General features: G+C 40.6%; 1 protein-coding gene across 1 annotated transcript; it reads right to left on the bottom strand.

Moving 5' to 3' along the window:
• Positions 1 to 5,706: 5,706 nt before the first annotated feature.
• On the bottom strand, positions 5,707 to 18,056 carry LOC139644362 (rho GTPase-activating protein 10-like). Its single transcript, XM_071519720.1, has 4 exons — positions 17,896 to 18,056; positions 11,742 to 11,843; positions 10,182 to 10,273; positions 5,707 to 7,893 (listed from the first exon to the last, which is right to left on the bottom strand). The coding sequence occupies exons 1-4, from the start codon at positions 18,012 to 18,014 to the stop codon at positions 7,805 to 7,807; spliced, it is 402 nt and encodes a 133-aa protein (XP_071375821.1). The 5' UTR covers positions 18,015 to 18,056; the 3' UTR covers positions 5,707 to 7,804.
• Positions 18,057 to 20,213: the final 2,157 nt, after the last annotated feature.

Below are 20,213 nucleotides of genomic sequence, written 5' to 3'. Positions count from 1 at the left end.
ATAGTGACATAAAATCTAACAAGTCCAACTTTGATTCTCGATCGGTGTGAACATAACACCCTTCATTAACATTCACATACTCAATTTTTTTATTAAAATATGTAGTAAAACAATCAAAACTAATATGCAAAACTTCAGAGCTAAAGCTGTTTTGAAATATAATGTTTCTATTGTGTGAAGAAAGCTTGAGTACAATGCACATGACGCTACCATGTCATAAAGTCACGATTTTAGGCTTTGTGGTGTAGAATTAAGACAATATTGTTGAATGATTATCTTTGTGCAAATGTTCAAGAGTACTGGAGAATGGAAAACACCATGCATTAAAAAAAGGATTTCAGTGAGTCCACTGGTAATGGATTTGACTGAGGTGCATCCATAGTAATTGCTGTCATTTGTGTAATCTCCAGAACACCCGTCCAAATGTCCATTTTTACTCACAATGAAGCAAAACCAGCCCTTTGTGAACCAACACTTATCTACTCTTCCCAGAAATAATAAAAGCATTTTTATAAAAGTGTGTTGCAAAGGTTTAGTTTTTGACAAGCCAGTCATTTTACATTAAGGTGCTTCATTTCTACAAAGCCAGGCAAAACATAACATAACATGTACAGTAAACTCGTAGACGGTCCATACAATACACTATGGACACAGTTTAAAACACGCATACTCTGTAATGTTGATATAATCAGAAAAAGGAGCATTACTCTGCAGTGCTTACAGCAAAATGGCTAATGTATCAAAACCAGGCAAACGTGTACAGGTATTAACTGCTTACAGTCACATTCTATTCAGCTGTTGTACAGAAAAATGTTTTGAGGTACATGTTGATGAATGCTTGATAAAGAATTGACTATTGCATTGGTATGGTCACCTTTCCTGCTTTTGTGTTTCTCATTTCTCTTATCTTTGGGCCAAGTACTATTATAGGTATGGCAGGCCTAGTCATCTGGACCATTAACTTGTCTCACACCCCACTGGTTTCTGGGTGGTTGTGGAACACTACTGTGATGCTACTGAAAAGCGATAGAGCCGCTGGGGGAGAAAAGCAGTGGGGGCGTGTGATTATTTGTTTTCGTGTGCCCTGTGAGTGTGTATTTACGTGTGCGTGTATGCATGCGTGTATGGGTAAGTTTGTGTGCGTTTTTTTTTTGTTTTGTTTTGGTTTTTTTCCTGGCCAGCATGTGCATAGTTGATCTGCTCTTTCAGCGTGGGGTATTATGCATTTATGTTATAGGATTAGCCATATCCTATTTCCACATTTAGATTTGCACAGAGGAGATACAATGTGAAATGAGGCATTAGTGCAGCTAGCAGGAATTGTCTGTTTTGATAAGTAACTGTGATGATGTGGGGAAGACTTCTGCATGATCACCCAGCCTAAAGTTAGACCAGTCAACATGACATCATTAGCAGCAGTGGGTGGTACAGTACTTGTGTTTGTGGCCTCGGCTCTCATGATGATGGTGCTGCGCTACACCATGAGGCTTCTTCTGTGGCGGTTTTTGTGTAAAGATAGGACTTGCACTAAGGGATGGGGACGGCAGGATCACAGCTATTGTATCATTAAGGAGAAAAAAGGCCTCATTTTACAATCCCTGTCTTTATTGTGCATTATTGTGTTCAAGTTGTGAAGGACCCTGAAGCTAATCTCTCACTTTGTTTTTCTTTTATTTTGCCCCCCTTCCTCCTTTTTTAAGGAAAAAAAAAAACTATGTCAAAAGGTTCATAGGATGAATGGGAAAGTATTTTTGAGAGAATTATATTTTGCTGGAAAACAATATTTAAGTACTTTGTCTAAAAATGATATCCTTTTTGTAAAATGAAATGTTAATGCATGCTTTTTGATGAGATGTTTACATTGTATTTAAAGAAGGGAAACTTGTGCCTTTTTATCTCACCTGATTTACAATTTTACAGTATATATTGTAAATAATACAGCAAGTCTTTATGTTGAGTATAGTATAAAACATTTCTACTTTAACCATCTTGTTGGAATATTGGAAATGTGTGTTTCCCACTTGCCATGTTCTGTGTGTTGGATCATAGAGAAGAATTTACAGTAAGGTCGGTGCCAGAAAGGGCCAGAGAGAGAACTGAATGTATCAACATTGTGAGAGACTTATGGAACTTACTACCTGAATGTTAGAGAGAGTACATTTATTATCTTCTTAAGTAAAGTTATTTGATTTTGCATCATTTTTTACTTTTTGCATTATTGTTCATGTGGCTCAAACAAAAAAAAAAGAAGAAAAAAAGAAGCAAAAAGTATTTCTTATTTTGTAACAGATAAATGTATCAAGTGATGGATCCATGAGTCATTTGCTGTTGAAATGATTTTCCTAACCCATGGCGGTATTGTTGATGAGCACCACAATAAAAATCAAGAAATCACAAACTATTAAAGCTGGAATACCTGAAAGCATCTTCTTGCCTTTTCAGTTTTAAAACACAAGCGTTGTGCCCACGCACTGAGGAGGACAATGAAATGATGGATGTAAAGGCTGCGAGAATTGAGGTTACGGCAATTCAAATCTGACTGTCGTTGATCGGCTCCTCTAAACTGGACATACTGTACTAACTACCGAAAGAAGAAAACTTTCTCCACCACAAAATAATGAATTGACCCAAAGAATGGTGAGAACAGGCTGTATTAATACAAACAATACAACTAAACATCTAGAGATTAGACTGTTGAAATGGTGAAGTTACTGAAACCTGGTGTGACCCATCTGCCTTCCAGAAATACGGGGCCTAACTTTTTGCTTATTTAACTTCATGAGGGAACCGTTTATATAATGATCACCACCATACAGCAAACAGTTGAATAAAAAAAACCTTTCCAACTTTCAAAGCAGTAACCCGTCTTTAAAGCTGTCTCCTTTTTAAACCAACTCTCGATTCAGGCATGAATGACTCGGTATCCGTTCAGTTTCTGCTGTCGTCTCACAGTCCACACTATAGCAAACCGTATGTGGAGTCATGTCATTGCCACTTTCTGTTCATAGCGATGAATCGGGTGTAGAGACTAAGCCATATCTCCATAGCCATGGCAGAGCATTTCTTATTAATAGATGGTGTTTTCAATTCCAAAAATGACTTTTTACTCAAAATGCTTTGTACAATATTTCTCAGCAACTATCCAGAGAACATAGATATCCTTCAACATAAATGAATAAAAAAAAACATCTTTGAAACCAGTTACTACTGTACATCTTGATGCAGATTATTGCCATACCTGTGTTTGCAAAACTGTTGCAGGATTCTAATAAAATTGTTAAATAAATAATTGATGTGACGTTACTGATTTGTGTTGTGTGTGTGTGTGTGTGTGTGTGTGTGAGAGTGAGTGAGCGAGAGAGAGAGAGAGGGAGAGAGGGGAGTGGGGGGGGGGGGGGGATGGGGCTTCAAAACTGTAGCAGAAGACAGAAGCTGGAGAAGGTGTCCTAAAAATGAGTCCAATGGGTTGTTTGATCTGGATGGATCCACAACAGCTACATTTGGTGGCTGGGGAGGATAATGAGCCAAACAACACAGAGTTTGCATGGGGAAAAAAAAGAAATGCTGTGGAGCAGCAGCAGATACAGCAGTCAGCATCAGAGGGAAGCGAGACCGAGAGGAGAGGGAAGAAAAAATGGAATGAGAGGAAGAGAGCGAAAATGAGAAAGATAAAGTGTGTGAGAAGGAGACTTTTACAGTACAACACTTCTCCCCATGCCTGTGGAGAAAAAATCACCATTAACCTCGTTAAGGGCTGATCTGAAAACGCGCCTGCTTTGCCAGACTGTAGAGCAGACAGTATTACTTTTTTGCTCATTTTTTTTTCTCTCAAAATCCACAGCCCTCTCCAAATCTCCCCCAGATTTCCAATAGCTTTCACTGTGTAGTCGTGCCAGATAAACAGAATCTATTGGATCAGGCTGATTTCACGGCTGCGCCCGCGCACATGGCGGCTTCTGTGGCCCACTTTCTGAGCTCAGGTTTTTTTTTTTCTTTTTTCCACACTCTCTGCTGTCTGCAACCTCTGTGCTTTACGTTCGTGTTTCACTTTTCTCTTTTTTCCCCCCACTCAGTTTTCATCCCCGATACAACACCAAGTCTTATCATGATTATATTCCAGTTGCTGTGGACTCTGTGAAGATACCAGATTAAGATACTGGAATCTATTATCTTGGCATAACACCCAGACATGCATTTTTCTTTTTTTTTCTTTTTTTCGAGAAATTCTGAGACTTTTGTGTAACATAGTTATGTCATTGTCTGATAGCTACTGCTGACCTACTGGGTAAATTGCTATAGGGCTTGTGATCTAAGCTGAGTCATGGTCTGGGACTATTTTTTGGGGCTGAAGGACACTGCGCCATGGGAGGCAGAGGACAGCTGGCACACAGCCAAAGCCTCTGGGAAATGGGAAATGAAAACATCCAGCTGGATTTGACTGAAGCACACACACCTACATCTAGACTCAAGTCTCACTCGACATGGTGAGACTGCAGACGGTGTAGACGCAGACGTGATCCCAGCCGGACACACAATGACACGGACTGCGTGCAATTACAGAGACGGGGGAGAGTTACAGTTCTCACTTGCAAACACCACAGGTTAAGCGATCTGCTCAGCGTTAAGTGAGACGGCTCAAAAAAGCCCACGTAATGAGGCTGACCCACCAAGATTACCAGGATCTAATGTTTATATTCACATGCTCAGGAGGAAAGATAAATGCACAGGGCTTTGCTGATTTCATAAACAAATTACTTGAAAATCCCAGAGGAGCGGGAAAGAAGTGGAGCACACAGACGCTGAGCGAGAGTGACACACAGCGAGAGTAACAGAGTGGAAGGGGAAGAGAACAAGGAAGACAGCGAGGGAGAGACAGAATGAGAGGGAGAGAGGGAAGGAGGGAGAGCGAGCGAGAGGGAGAGGGAGCGATGGAGTTTTAAATACTCCTGAGAGACAGACAGACATGCAGACGTTCAGAAAAAGGAAGGCAGATAGAGGGATATGGCATGGTTTCTGACAGACAGTCCAAAGGAGAGTGAGAGGCAGGCAGGGTGGATGTCTCTATGATTCAGCAGTATTCTGGCATAGGGAGGATGATGAAGGGCCCCGGGGGTGGGTGGGTGGGTGTGTGGGTGGGTAGGTGGTGGTGGTGGGGTGATAGTGGGGAATATTTTGCCCATCTCATTAGCTCTGCCTCATTTCATTATGTAATCATCGCTGCTGCTGTTGCTTCAGGGAGCCGGGAGACATATATCCCGCCAAAACTGCCGCTCCTGACAACCGCCAGTATTTTTAGAGTGGACAATGTGTGTGCGTAACGCTGCAGAACAGCACAACGGCCCGCTTACCGGAGGTCCGGGTGTGGCGGACCGATGGTTATTATGTAACTGAGGGCAAACCACCGGGCCTGGAGGCCATTAGTATGTTAATTATACAGATGTAGTCCAAGAATTAACATGCTTGAGACTGGGATCTTAATGGATCAGGAAGGGAGGTGGATTAGAGGGTGTATTTGCTTGTGTGAAAAATTACGATGATCTATTTTTAAGCCCCTTGGAAAGTTATTTTGGAAATGGCCTTTAGTCAGATGGTCTGGTACAGGTCAATATAAAGAGGAAGGCTTACATTACATGGCCTACTGTTACAGTACTTGCTGCAGAATGAATCCTCATTTCAATCGTGACTTTATTCTTAGACTCTGTGGGGAACAGTCTTCTCAATGACATGCTGGATGACTCAGCAAAAATAAGACATGAAGCTATATTTCATATAGTTGAAATATAGATATATTTCCCAAATATATATTCATATCTTCATTATAACTATTCTGGCTGCACAGAAACAAATGTGGTCTGCAATGCTTTGCTTAATCCTCTTTGGCCCACACTCTGAATAGTGAACACAATGTCAGTCCTATTTTGGGAAACATAAAACAATCCTCTTACTGTCTAATAACTTTGCTGAAACCATACAAAATCAGTTACTGAAGTAATATAATTGTGAGCTTTTTTTGTTTAAATTGAAAAACTTTCTGCAAGACCTTATTGTGTTAAATTTCAAGTTATCATTTAGACCATTTATTTTACTGGAACAATACATAAAACAGTAAAGAACAAAAAAAAAAAAATCTTTATTTGTTTAACATTGATCAAGACGATATCCAATGTTATAAAAATGAAACTGATGCCAAGACCCTTTACAAATGTCATAAATCAATGTCTTAAATTACTGCAATTGCAATTCAAAACAAAAACAATCCACTGAACAAAAGCTCTCAGAAAAATGAAAGTGTCTTTTGTTGAACAGCATAGGGATGAAAGTATGTGCTGTGTATATACTTGACTGAAAACCATTCCAAATGAAAAATACCAACTAAAAAACTGTTCGCCACAAAAGGGAGAGTTTTATAATATACTTGGCATTTATAGCTGTTTCAAAACAATAATTATATACACATAACAAACGTTGAACTTTGAAATACTGCATTTTGTGGTCTTACTGATAATAAAACTTGGATTTATCATCTAATTGCTTATTCGATCGAAGATGAAGATAGAATAACAAAAAGCAGAATGTCAACTTTGCGGGAGTGTCTCAATTCTCTGCTCAGAAAACACTGAGCAGCGTCTAAAGTGGGCTTAAAAATATATTTTTAATTAAACACAAAACAATAAAAACTATTTTGCACAAATCAATGGACATAGCAAAGACCTGAATTAAGTCATTACATGTTTTCCTTGAAATCTGACCATTTTTGACTCTGTCCGAAGCTAGTTTTTTTCAACACCATAGTGCCTACTGCGCAAAAGTTGGACAGGCATCAAATAATCAATTCATTGTCTTTTTGTAATGGAGTGTAAATCTCACAACTGTTGAAAATGTAACTGAAAACAAAACAAAATATAGTGTTTAAAATTCTAAAAGACATGCAATCAATGTGCCAATTAAATAATCAAAATTAAAATATCAATGTGCCTCGTGTGGCTATCCAAAAATCCTTAAAATTACAGCACATGCAACCTTTTATAACTGAAAGCAGTGACACTCTAGTCATATTCATACATACCCGTATATACATTTACACTTGGTGTTTTGGTGATTAAGGCACATAGGTATATTTTTTTAGCAGCCCAAACCTAAACTGTGGGCATCATTGCCAAGAGTGTCAACTTAGCCAGTAGATTTGGTGCAGAACTCCTTAATGAAATTTAAAGTGATTTGAGTGTTGAGTCAGCGACATTACAACATACAGTATATGAGGATATTCCTTTGAGAATGGGAGCGCATTGACTTGGAGCTCATGGATACCATGTATAAGTGGGCAGAGGAGAGTGCGAGGCAGTGCGACAGAAGGATGCTCACTCTCTGCTGCAACATTTCCACAGCAGAACATTGTTAATGCAAACCCATCCGAATTAGGAGAAGTTGCTCAGGAGAATGAATTGACTTGAATGCTGAAATTCATGTGAATTCTCGACCAAAGCTAAATGATGAAACATGCCTGCACACGCACCACAAAATACTCTAGTAGTGTAAAATAGTCTAGATGCCTGCCAAAATGCATATAATTATGTGTCAAGAATATTCCACCAGTAATAACATATATTTTCACACTGTCACATTATTATGCCTGTTCGGGAGAGCGGTTGATTTGGAAGTGTGGGGTTTGGATAAACAAGGTTCTGCTGTGGTTTTTCAGAGTTGAGGCAAGGGCATCTCCACACAGTTATCAAGGTGGAGGTTACAACATCTCCACTAACATTTCCACTTGGGGCTACGTCTCCACATAGGTTTCACGTTGAGGCTACAGCATCTCCACATAGTTTTCGGGGATGAGGCCCCTCTTTCCCTCCAGCTCTCCCTCCAGCCAGCCAGGCTCTCTGGATGAGGTCACTGCAGGAAAGGACACAGTGTCAACAGGGTCAGCGGCGGAGGGAGGGCAGGTAGGGGACACAGTGATCGCTGTATGTGTGTGTGTGTGTAAGGTTTAGTAGAAGAGAGCCCTGAAGAGGATACAGTAATTACTGATACACTACACTCATCTTGTCTGTATATCAAGATGAGTCTGTATATGTCTTTTTTTGGATCTAGCTGGTAATTTTTCTAGAATTTCCCCATGAGCTGAATCTCAGCAGCCGAGAGCAAAAACTCGGTCCCCAAAAACTGCGTAGTATGACAAATGTGTCAGTGCGCATACATTTTTTTATTTATTTTTTCTTTAAATGGCACACCACTTTAAAATCCTCCCCGGATTGCCGGTTGGCTACAAATTGAGCCAATTTAAAATTGTGAGTGCATCTGCAAGTCAACAGAATCATCCATGCAGTTGTCAGTTGCAACTTGTAAGGCCACGGTCAAGATCTAAAATAATTAGGCTTCCAAAATTAAATACATCAGGAAGTTTTTTCTGTATCATGTCTCAACCTGCCTCAGGACACGTAATATTTTTTTTCAAACTGTCCAAACACCCCAGTGTGTCAGACATTTTGCTTTGCATTTTAATTTGGACTGAACATAGAATTGACAAGGCACTGAAGAGAATAAATAACGAGAGTTTTTGAGACATCATAAGCAAGACCATGTTTCCCTCCATTTTTAGGGTGAGGGGAACATGTGAGCAGATTACACTTTGAATTATTTTGTATACAGTGGCTTGCAAAGGTATTTAGACCCCAAAAAGAGTCCATCCTACACCCTAAAATCCCATTAGGTCCCATTAGGATCTAGGTAAGGAACATGGACTCAGTTTAAAAAATAAAATCTAAACATGACATCTGAGTGACAGATGATAACAAATGCTGAACAAGTTTTTGCTAGTGTGGCAATGTAGCCCAAATGCAGCAAAGGAGTTGAATACTTATGCAAACTCAATTTCTCTGTTATTGTAATTACATACTTTCACATAAATTTATAATATAATTTTGTTTTCACTTTGATAGAACACATTGCTGTGCATAGAACTCAGACTAGAAATCCTGAATAAATGCATTTTGAATTAACTTAATAGCACAACAAAATGTGCAAGAAGTCAAGGGGTCTGAATACTTTGCAAGGCACTGTAGATGTTATTTAGTTAATGGCTACCTCATCACCTAACAGTTTATGTAACGCTGTCAATCACTTCATTGGGGCCTGACTAAGTGTTGGTAGGCACAGACAGAATGTAAACAAAGCTACACTAAAATCCTCCAAACTGTAACAAGGTAACCAGACATTTTAATTGAAATGCAAAACAAATACACTTTGTCAATCACTAGTACTTTTACTAAACAGCATGTTTAAGCTCTGAATGAAATTTCAGAAAGAAAATTGTCTCTAATACAATTTAATTGAGTTTATGAAATATTACAGTATGTGATATTTAATTCATTTTGTGTTTATTATTTCAGGGAACATGATTTTTGAGAGTTGGAAATCCACCTTGTAATAAATGTAATTTTGCCATTCTAAGCTTTAATCCTCACACTAAATCTTTCGACCATTGTTGGTCAGGGACATTGACGGCTATACTGTACAGGCCTTAAGACAGGAAATGCGCACATTAAAATATGAACAAGGCAAGGTTTCTATCCTCTAAAGATTCATTACTGCCAGCTGTCAATTTGTGATTTTGTGATCATTACTCTCATTATTTGAGATCATTATATCTTTGATGTGATGGGAGACTGTTAACTTGGCTCTGAGAAACGACGATGGCCAACATTGTCAAAAAGATACAATTCCACTTTCTAAGTGGAAAGAAAAAAAACAAACAAATTTGACACCTACAGTATCTAGTGCATACTTAAGTAAGCACTCATTGATGATTGGCAATAGCAGCTACTAAATTGCAATGCATTGTGGGGTCTTATCGAAGACATGATTACATGTTCCCCAGTAAAGACTATATCTACAGTGTCAGTGTGTCACAGGAGAGGGTCTGGAAATAAAAAATAGTATAGGAACTCCAAAACCCTCATTTCCTCTGTGAGTGATTAAAGCTCAGTCAAGCCTCTTCCCAGACGGGCTGGAGAGCAAATCTGTATCTCCCCCTCTCCCCCGCCCCTCCCCTCCCCACTCTCCCTCTCTTCGTCTCATCTCTCTGTCCGATTGAAGATCAGATTGGGTGTCCGGTTTTCTTCCAAATCCAATATGCCAGGCCTGGTTCTGAGTGAGCGACTGGTGTAGGCGATAACACTTACCGGCGTTGAATATTGCGCCGACCTGGAAGGAGAGCTCAGAGTCGTGCTCAGCCTCGCACGGGTACACTGCCTTGGCTTTCCTGCTGGTGACACTGAAAAATGAAGGCAATCAGTGAGCTGGCGGAGCTTTGGAGAGGATTACTGCACAGTTCAATCTGGGCCCAGGGCCTGCTTGTTCATTCACTCACTAGCCTGAAACAGCAGAAATGGGCCAGGCTGGGAAATAAGCAAAAGTAGAAAAGAGAGGAGCCGGGCCGCTACACACTCTTGTCTTGCCCTATCTGCAGTCTAGACAGACCACAGCAAGCGAGTCAAAACACACACACATACACACACACACACACACACACACACACACACTGTGAGCGGCAGGGCTGCTTGTATCGCGTGCAGCAGACAAGCAGACACACATCAGGTCCAAGCAGCAGACAACCATCTATGGTGAGATAATTAAAAAGTGGGGGGAATTCTAAAGTAGGTTTGCACACAAACAGAGGGAGAATGGGACTCCTTCTCCACAGTGCCTCGGCTTTTAAATTCACATTTGTGAGCTTTGAAGCTGCATTTTAAATCAAAGTTTGATGTAAAAGAGTGCTGTCAAAGAAACCATATTCATCGCTCTGCAAAGGTTAGTGAAAAGCCATATTTATGCCATTCCATTCCCCAAAACGAAAAAATAAAAACTGTGTTTCTACAGCAAGGTTGTTTTGCCCGCCATTGCAAACAGTTATCTCGAATGCCAGCAACATTACCATGTAGAAATTCTGCCTTCAACACACGATGCCCTGATAAATATTTCATATTCTTTCTGCAGAGTAACAACAATGTAGGATGAGGGCACTCGAGAGAGAGAGAAGAGAAAAAAGATATACAAACTAGAAAAAGTTTGCGGTCACAGAGTTGTCAATACAACAATCTTCAGCTGAGTTCTGGAATTCAGATTTTCAAAAGAACGCATTCTTGTGGAACTGCATTTGGAGGAAAGAGGATTTGTATTTAAATGAAAATAACATTAATGGATTGCCCATAGAATGACCCGGCTGTCTGCAATTTCCTCTGCATCATTTGAAAGCACACTGAAAATGAATTCATCATTTAGTCTGGAGGTAGCAGAGCAATAGATCACTGTAATGGGCTGACTGTCTACAGAGTCCCATCCAGTCCACCTGTGTGTGTACCTGACAGAAAGGGGAGAGGGTGGCTGCTCCTCCGCTACAACCAATATTTGTGTTGAATTAAACTACCTCAATAGAAGCCTAAATTAGAGAGCGGGTGAATCTATGTGAGAGTGAGTGATAATATTGATGAGCAAGACTTCAAGTAGATGTTAGACAAGCGAGGGAGCTGGTGACTCTGTGAGTGCACATGCAAGATAAAATGGGCAAGCGAGAAAGTTATGGAGCAAGTCAATGAAAACTAAGTGAGAAAATGAAAGGGTCTCCGAATGCGGGACTGAATGAACGAGCGTAAATGACTGAATGATACAGAAATCAAGGAAGCAAAAAGTAGTTGACGGCAATCATAAAAACCAACCGAGTGAGAGGGAGAAGCCGGTCTTACCTCTCCTCTGGCTTGTCTCCATCAGAAGCAACAGCAGTGGCAGTATTTTTGATCTCCCCGGAGGCTCCAGAATTGGTCCATGAGGCTGCTGCTGTGCCGGCCCTGCAGAAAAAAATTGCAGCCCAATCACCACAGAGTCATGGTGTTGTCTATTGACTAAAGCCACAGTCTGCCTGCCCTTGTGACCTACAATACATAATGCTGTGACAGGGAGGGATAAGTGGTAGGATATTTCCAATGTCCAGATTCTCTGCAACATGGAGAAGGTCCAAGTCATCTCTCTGGTGTTGGGTACTGAGCTCAGACACTTGGCTAATAGACCTTTTTCGCAACTATGGTTGGCATACATCTCCAGGGTATAGATCGGTTCTCACCATTGCCAGCAGTGCTAAGAAGCCAACTTTCTGTCGCCTCTAACTCTGGCTGTGATCACTTATTCTGTGTTTCAATATGGCTTATAACACAACACAGGTGTTATCATTGACATAACTTTCTGTTTCTGTTGTCAGACGACTAAGAAAAAGAGTTTGATCGAGGTCACAAAATGCTAACTGGCTAACCAAGCCTAATGGTAATTTCTGGGCTGTTAGCGTCTTGTGACCCTTAATCAAATTACTTTTTTATAGCCCTGCAGTTGTCTGACAGAAACAGAAAGATATGTCAATGACAAAACCTGTATTGTATTATAAGCTATATCTGTTTCTGCCTAACCTAGCACATGCCAGCAGAGAAAGAACCACAATACTGTAAAGATACTGCCCTCCAGGGCTTACAAAGATGAGTGGAAAAAGTGAGAGATGCAAATGAGAGATTATCGGGTTGGTCTGGGCAGAGGTGGTTTGAGTCATAAGTCAGTAACAAGTTATCAGGTCAAAGTCACAAAGTTAAAAGGGTCAAGGCTCAAATCAACTCTCAGCTTCCACTGTAATGTCATCAGTCAAGTATTGCCACAAGCAGAATTCAAGTGAAACAAAATCTGATTGCGAAATTGGGTGCATTATAATCAAATCTTCTCTCAAGTTTTGATAAAATATAACAATGCAGCGAAGAAACACTAAAAACATATCAGATACTGTCTGCATAATAAATAGGAAGAAACACTTGAGTCATCCTACTGTATGGCAGCTACACATGGGGGACTCACAGTTTGGGGGTTCCCACTGTGTGCAGGCGGCACATTTGTACCACAACATACAATAAAAAGACCGTCTGGATTCCATAATTAAATAATCCATTCCACTCCATCTGACAACAGCTCTTCAAAAGGACTTACTCTCTTGATAGTTGTCCATATTGACATAAAAAGTACTCATAAAATGCTATTTTGTTTTGGTTTTCTGTGATTTTGAAATTAAAACTGGTAAAAAAAAAAAAGGAAAGAATTGCAAGAAACCACAAATTGCATATTTTATGGTTTGAAACAAAACTATTGCCACTTGACCACAATAACTCAAGGCCAACTGGGTAACATAATAGTAAGACTACTTGGCTAACGTGTTTATTTATTGGACTAATTCTTAACCCCAACCTGTCAACCTGTCTAGACTAAAGCGAACAGGCCAAACTACTAACAGATTCTCTACCAGTCTAAAATCAACACAGTGACAGAATTTACCTATAAAATGCTAAGGGAGTAGATTCAGAATAGGAGACACAACCTGTCATGAATAAAACATAATGTTTGAATTCTGGAGGAATATTCATACATGGGCGAGAACTGTCCACAGAAGCTCAGTTCCTATTTATAGAATAGCAACAGTACAGTAGTGATGGTTGCACACAAGTTTGATAACTTGCTTAATGCTTGAACCCCAAAAGAAAAAATGTACTTTTGACAGCAGAGGAAAGTCGCTTGAGCTGCAATACCAACAGAGCGACTGGTTAAAAACAAACAAATTGACCCGGAAACACCGAATAAACAGTCAAGTTTCCATTCTCCCTCAAGTCCACTGTCCTCTTTCAACTTCTGGAGGGGTAGAACATGAGTCTCACTAGCATCATGTATGGCTACAAACTGGTTAGCAAACTACAGCATGTTATGTGAAACATTATCACTTCAACGCTTTTATCATCAGACTAAGCTGTTAAAATACCAGCTGTGCTTTACATTGGATGGTGTCTGAGCCAAGCATTCTACAGCCAACCTACAGGACTAAGGTAGGGGTCCTGATGAAGGCAGAGTGGAGCAGAGGAGAGCTGGAGTCTGAGCCAGGCATCCCTCTGCGTTCCATGCCCGCCCCAGGGCCAGCGCTAATACAGCACATAATGAGCAAATTGCTCCTAGCTGCCGCTCCCATAGAGACGCTAATAAAGGCAATTAGAGGGAGCAGCTGGGGAGGGGCTGGAGGTTGAGAGGATGTTGTGAATAGTGGTTAGGTTGGCATTGGTGGTGGAGAGAAAGAGGGCCTTTAGGGGGAACCTGGCAGGGGTTCTTCTGTGTACGTAGGTGGAGGTGAACACACAGTTCTGGCCTCTTTCTTTCACTTCCCCCTCTGCATCTCTTCCTCCCTCCACTCTCTCCCTGCCTCCCTCTCAGCGCGCTTGTCCATCCCCACCGGTGGCTGTTCAGTTTGGGCCTGGCCTGGCTGTGGGTGATTTATAGCTCTGCAGCAGTGTGGGGCCACTGTGGTGCTCAGCTGCTCCACATCAGCATGGGGGGACAGCGCGCTGCAGTGCAGCAAATCCACTCATTAACCTGGACCCAGGCACAACCACTGTCTGCCTGGGCCCCAGCCAAGAGGAAGGAGAGCACAGGAGCACCAACACTTCACCCACCTGCAGGTGAACCCACTCACATACACAATTACAAAAAAATAAAATTAAATAAATAATGTGTGCATGCACGTGCACGTGCACGCCCACGCACACAAACGCATGCACACACACACACACACACACACACAGACACACGTCAGAGATAAAATTATCCGAATATTCATCTAAGTGCTTATTTCGGTTGGAAGGGGATTATCCAGATCTGTGAAGATCTGTCAAGTAAATAGATATCTAAATAATTATAGGATAAACAGTTAGGGAAAATCATTGAATGCCACATGGCTGCCCTAGAAACTTGTTAAATGTACCAGAGGAAAATGGATTCATCCAAAAATTGCTTTCACAATTACAGCTAAGCCAAACCGAGGGAAATCGTTTGCCGCTTCTCTACAACAAAAATAGCATCAAGCTTTGAATTGCTCATCCGTTGTTTTTCCCATCACAGGCCTAGCTAAGCTTCTTCTGTAAACATGATTAAATACAGTAAATGGGAACTTCTGCAAAAATGCATTGTATGTTAGGCCCACATGAAAAAGCACTCTCCAGATGTTGGTAACGTTCATCACAAGTTATACAGGCATTTTTAAAGCAATCATATCATAATATTACATATTTGTCATAATACATCAAAATGCATCATAACAATGTATGAAACAACAATGTTAGCAAGCATCAAATAAAGACACACTGTGATCAACGTGGCTTCATAAACAAAGTTGTTAGGCGAAGACAGCCGGAGGTCTTGGGATTTTTGTGGTCAATACTAAGCCGACCATCGGGGTTATCACTCATTATCACTCATTGCCAGGCTAGTAGCAGAGAGACATTCATCAATAGAAGTGGACTGCTGGTTCCCATTACTGCAGGAATTTCACCCTGCAGCATCCAGGCCTCGTTGATCCTAGCATGGAGCTAATACAGGGATGAGAGGGGCTATGAACCGTCTTTCTACTAGAGGAAGAGGGGTAGCGGGAGGATTCAGTAGACTTTCTAGTAGAAAGTGGGATCAAGTCTACAGCCAAGCCGCCTGCCCAGCGACCGCCGGTTTGGGTGGGCAGGAAATAAGCTCGGATCCACCATTTTATGATCCACAGCTGCCAGCGAGAGACACAGAGGTAGGGCAGAGGAAAGGAGGGAGGAGAGGCCAAAAAAAATGCAACCTCATTGGGCAGGACTTAGGGCAACAGCGCCACAGGGAGAAGCAGTGAGTGAATTTAGAGAGAAGTGGAGAAATGAGGCGAGACATTGAAGCTGGCGTAGATGATAAATCATGCTACAGTCCAGAGAGAGTTATTGCATGATATAGTGAGTTAGGATGCATTTGTGTATGACCAGGCAAATTCCGCAGCAGCTAGCCTATAACAAACGGACTAAAATATGCTGTTTTCCAGGTGCACTTTTCAGCACACCACAGAGTGCAGATAACACATTTCTGAGGGTGGTTGGAGGTAATCTAGCAATTGCCCATCCCTACCGCTCTTTTTGGCAAGGACCGAAGCCGATTCCCTGGGTTCTAGGCCAGAGAGGTGCTGTGCTAACAGGTCCCCACCATCTCACATGCTACGATTTATGGGTGAACAAAGCCAGGGCGACACCCTGTGACATATGGCACAAGTCTTCATAAAGGGACAGGGGCCGCAGCTATAAGGGTAAACAAGATGAATATCTCCCCAATGTCAATACGATTTACACGGCCAACGCACGGCCACCTGTCTCCCAAACAAATAAGAGCTGAGATTTACGACCTCCTCCTGGTTGCTCCTTCCGTCCTCCAACATGATGGGACATATGTGGGGAAGCACGAGCAAAAAAAAAAAAAAGAAAACAAAAAAGGATAAAAAAGGAATTGGTTATGTAAGTTAACACAGAGCCACATTCTGTTTAATGCTGCAACTAACTAAAATTAAGGCTTGACATGTACGTGCACACGTGCGGAGGCACATACGCACACACACGCGCACGCACGCACACACACACGCACGCACGCACACACACACAAGTCAAAGTGAGAGAGGGATCACATTTTCCTCTGTCAAGTCTTGGCCGATTTGTTATTTTACAGCTCTTTTCAGCTGACAGAGAAAGAGAGGAGGACACTGAATGAGAAAGTCTATTTCAAGGTGATTCTGTAGACATGACACAGCAGAGAGCCAAACATCTGCAGCATAACCCAATAATTCATCTCTCACATCAGCATTCAAGACAAGTCATGGGCTGGAAACAACAAAAAGGACCAAGGACTGAGTAGACAGCAAGGTGGATTGAAAGGAGAACCCAAAGAGAGGCATGGCAAAGCATCAAACTTGTTAGCATTTTTCATCTAATAAAGACGGAAAAGAGTTATTGACGCTCGTTGGTTGGATAGCATAATCATAATTAGCAAGATAGTAATTCACCAATGATGCCAAAGAAACCAAGCAATATATTCTAAATGATTAAATGCTAGAGGTGGTTTCAATCCCACTACTGCACAAGAGCATAATTTGTGATAAACTGCGACCAGATTGGTCTAGGTTACCTTACTGGGGCTGTTGTGATAAGTGGTAGCCTAAAGTCGGCCTTTACTTCTCGTCATTGTGCAGTCATTAATAAGGTTGTTCATGAATAGGCCTAATGAATTATCTTTTATTTAGACCTATTCTTTACTGTTTGCAACATCAATCAATATTATCAAAAGATACATTTTGGTGTAGGCCGTAACTATTTTCATAGTACTTGGTGGAAAAATGCTTTCTGCAATGCTATCTTTTAAATTGACCATGTCAAATAGCGTAATGTAAACATTCTGTGCTTGCTGGGTTCAAGAGTCAAACTCTGTTTGAATCATTTGCCAACCCCTGGATTACAGACCGACCCTACTGACTGACCCACAGAGTGACTTATAGCTTATAGCTGCTGCTGGTCATAGCTAAAAACATGCTTTGTGCATGATGATGTGAGGAATAGATACAGTATTTGTGCACAGAGAGAATTGAAGTCACTGTCAACCTTTACAGTTCAATAGTTGAGCTACTGTGTTCTGTGTAGGATCAAGTCTTACTGTGAGACTGATGCAACTGGATTTGGTCGATGTGAGGAGGTTAGAAGGACCAATATTTGTTGTTTGTGACTTTTGTTCGTTGCACATCTACCTTTGTCTTAGAAATGCCTGCTTGGAGAACAAAGACCTAGTGAAACTCCAGGAATTTATAAATTTTGCTCCTCTGGATAACCAAGATTAATGGAGTGGTGTAAGTAGCACAGATAAAAAAAAATGTCCTGCCTCAAAGAAGAAAAGATGGAGCTATTACCCCCTTAACAAAATAATCACCAATACCCACATTTTGGGTGGTGCATGGTCTCAGATGTATTTGTGATTAAAGTATAGTGAACCACTCACCCGGAGTCGCTGGTTGAGCTGAGGCTGGCGCAGAGTGGGGTGTGGTCAGTCTTCTTTGGAGGCGTCTCTGAGGCCGAGGCTGTGGACGACTGGGACGATACGGACTCATTGCTGCCCATTGATGTCTCGTCTGTGGCTGAGTTGGAACAATCTCCCACTGCTGATACTTAGGTGAAAGAAAGAGGTATTGTTAATTTTAGTTAATTGCAGGTGTTTTCAATTATTTTGGTTAACTATAAAAACATAGACTGATTTCTATTAACTGACCATAGCCTGATGCTGCCTGATAAAATAGTTGAATAATTTACCGCTAGATAAGGCAGTGCTGAATGCACAAGGACCTTTTCAAATCAAGTTGCTGTCAAACCAGCGGAGATTTACATTCAAGTTTGTATTGCTCATAATTGTACACTTCTGTAGTGAGGCAGAAACCTAGGAAACACCAGGGAGTTGCAAGTCTTTTTATTTCAATTTTACTGTCAAGCAAAGACCCTGTTTTTTGGGAGATGGGGGAGGCACTAAAGCAACTGTTAATGTTCAAAAAGGAAGTAGTTTGTTTGAACATGACTGTGATCCCATTCCTTTTCCCCCAGCAAGCACATATCAAAGCCCTGGAAGCAGAAGTCCACATCAGGGGGGGCATAAAGTGCTGTTTTAGCAAATAAACAGCAAATATTTATACATTTTACATTAATCATTCATAATTTCTTAGTTAAACAAAGCTGAATGTGTTGTCAATGTTGGTATTTTTGTGATTTTAAAAGCATCTACGGCAGTTGTCATAATAATTAAAAACTGAGAACTGAGTGTTAGCATATCAACATAGTATTTGCCTGCTAGCTCGGGTTACCACAGTTGGAGTCTCAACAATCAATGATCCTTATCAATGCTATTCATCATTTGACCTTGGCATTGGAAGATATGTTGACTCATTTCCGTTAAATGGAACTTGGGTGTGGAGGAAAAACAGTAAATGTTTGTTATACAGCCTCCATAAATCAGAGACATTCTACCTTAAGATACCTGATCAGAAAGCCGTAAAGCCAATTACCACTGTGAGGAAATTTTCACTGGTTCTAACCAAAACTTTCAAAATGCACAGACCCTACAGGTTTTGACTGGACTGCAGAGACATGACTACTTCAGTGAAGTTGCGTTGCTGGTTGAAAACAAGAAGATAGTCTGAGTTCTAAAGACAATATCTCAAGTCAAATTTGTAAGTTTGTTAGGAGTTAGGAATTTTTACCACTGTAAACATAATAACTTCTCATTAATGTAATAAAAATTTGAAGCCAATATCCTTTTCATGCAATAAATTTTCCATTAATGTCATAAATGTTACCTCGTGTTAATGTAACATTTGTCCTGTTAACATAATAATTATTACATTCATGGTTTTTATTACATTAACAGGAAGGTAACAATACTGTCAGTTTATGGTCATTTTTTGCCCTTTTTGGAACTCTTAAGAACCAGGACCTGGGTCACTACTTATTTTGGAGAAGGCTGATACGGAGCAGCACTAGTAAACTAGCTGTGTGTTATGTGGACATACAAACCTCACCAGTGTTTCAACTGACATGAGAGTGAGTAAATAATGACCAAATCTTCATTTTTGGGTGAACTATTCCTTTAATGTTCAACTGCTTGGCATTTGCACAATTCGTTCTGATGTAACATCTCACATTCTACTTCCAAACCACTACAATGAGAATTTGCCCCGATTCATTCTAGCGCATGGACATGGTACATTAGGACATGGGAAGCATCACATTAGTCTAAATGGACCAGATCACCACTGAGGCAATGCAGCTGGTAGAAATGCAAAGTTCAGTGTGGCAGAGCAGGTAAGGGATGGATATTACTAATAAGCTGAGGATTTGAGGATAATGCTGAAACACTCTGCTTGGCAATATAAGCCATTTACAATAATCACCAAAGACCTCTTCCATACATATAGCTTTTTTAGATGTAGCATCATAGTAAAATGTATATATTGAGTTTTGACTGTTATTACATTATCAGTTAAATTATTACATTTTTGAAAACTGATTTTTTTTTTTACCTTCTTGTTAATTTAATGAAACCTATGTAATTATGTTAACAGGAAAAAAGTTGTTATATTAACAGGAGGTAACATTTATTACATTAATGAGAAAACTATTATGTAAATAGGATTATTACACTATTAGCTGGTACATTTTTATTACATTAATAGTTTATTATGTTAATAAGCCGTTATTACAAGTCCAGTTGTAACATGGGGATGAAGCAGGAATTAAAACAGTTTAACAGCCACCATGACTATGCGATGTTTA

The sequence above is a fragment of the Centroberyx affinis genome, unplaced genomic scaffold (assembly GCF_046629955.1).
Source record: "Centroberyx affinis isolate AG114_WGS23_722 - 3 ecotype Tasmania unplaced genomic scaffold, CSIRO-AGI_Caff_v1 ptg000723l_1, whole genome shotgun sequence".
In the NCBI taxonomy this organism is placed as follows: domain Eukaryota; kingdom Metazoa; phylum Chordata; class Actinopteri; order Beryciformes; family Berycidae; genus Centroberyx; species Centroberyx affinis.
Note: the sequence above shows the minus strand (reverse complement) of the source record. Positions and strands in the feature narration are given on the sequence as shown.

Bases quoted from the DNA above. Each gene is read 5' to 3' on its own strand.
- LOC139644362 (XM_071519720.1), bottom strand. From the start codon at position 18,014: ATGGGCAGCAATGAGTCCGTATCGTCCCAGTCGTCCACAGCCTCGGCC. The intron at 10,274-11,741 runs GTAAGACCGGCT...TTCATTTTTCAG, and splicing joins GGAGACAAGCCAGAGGAGAG to TGTCACCAGCAGGAAAGCCA. The intron at 7,894-10,181 runs GTAAGTGTTATC...CCTTTCCTGCAG, and splicing joins CGGCGCAATATTCAACGCCG to TGACCTCATCCAGAGAGCCT.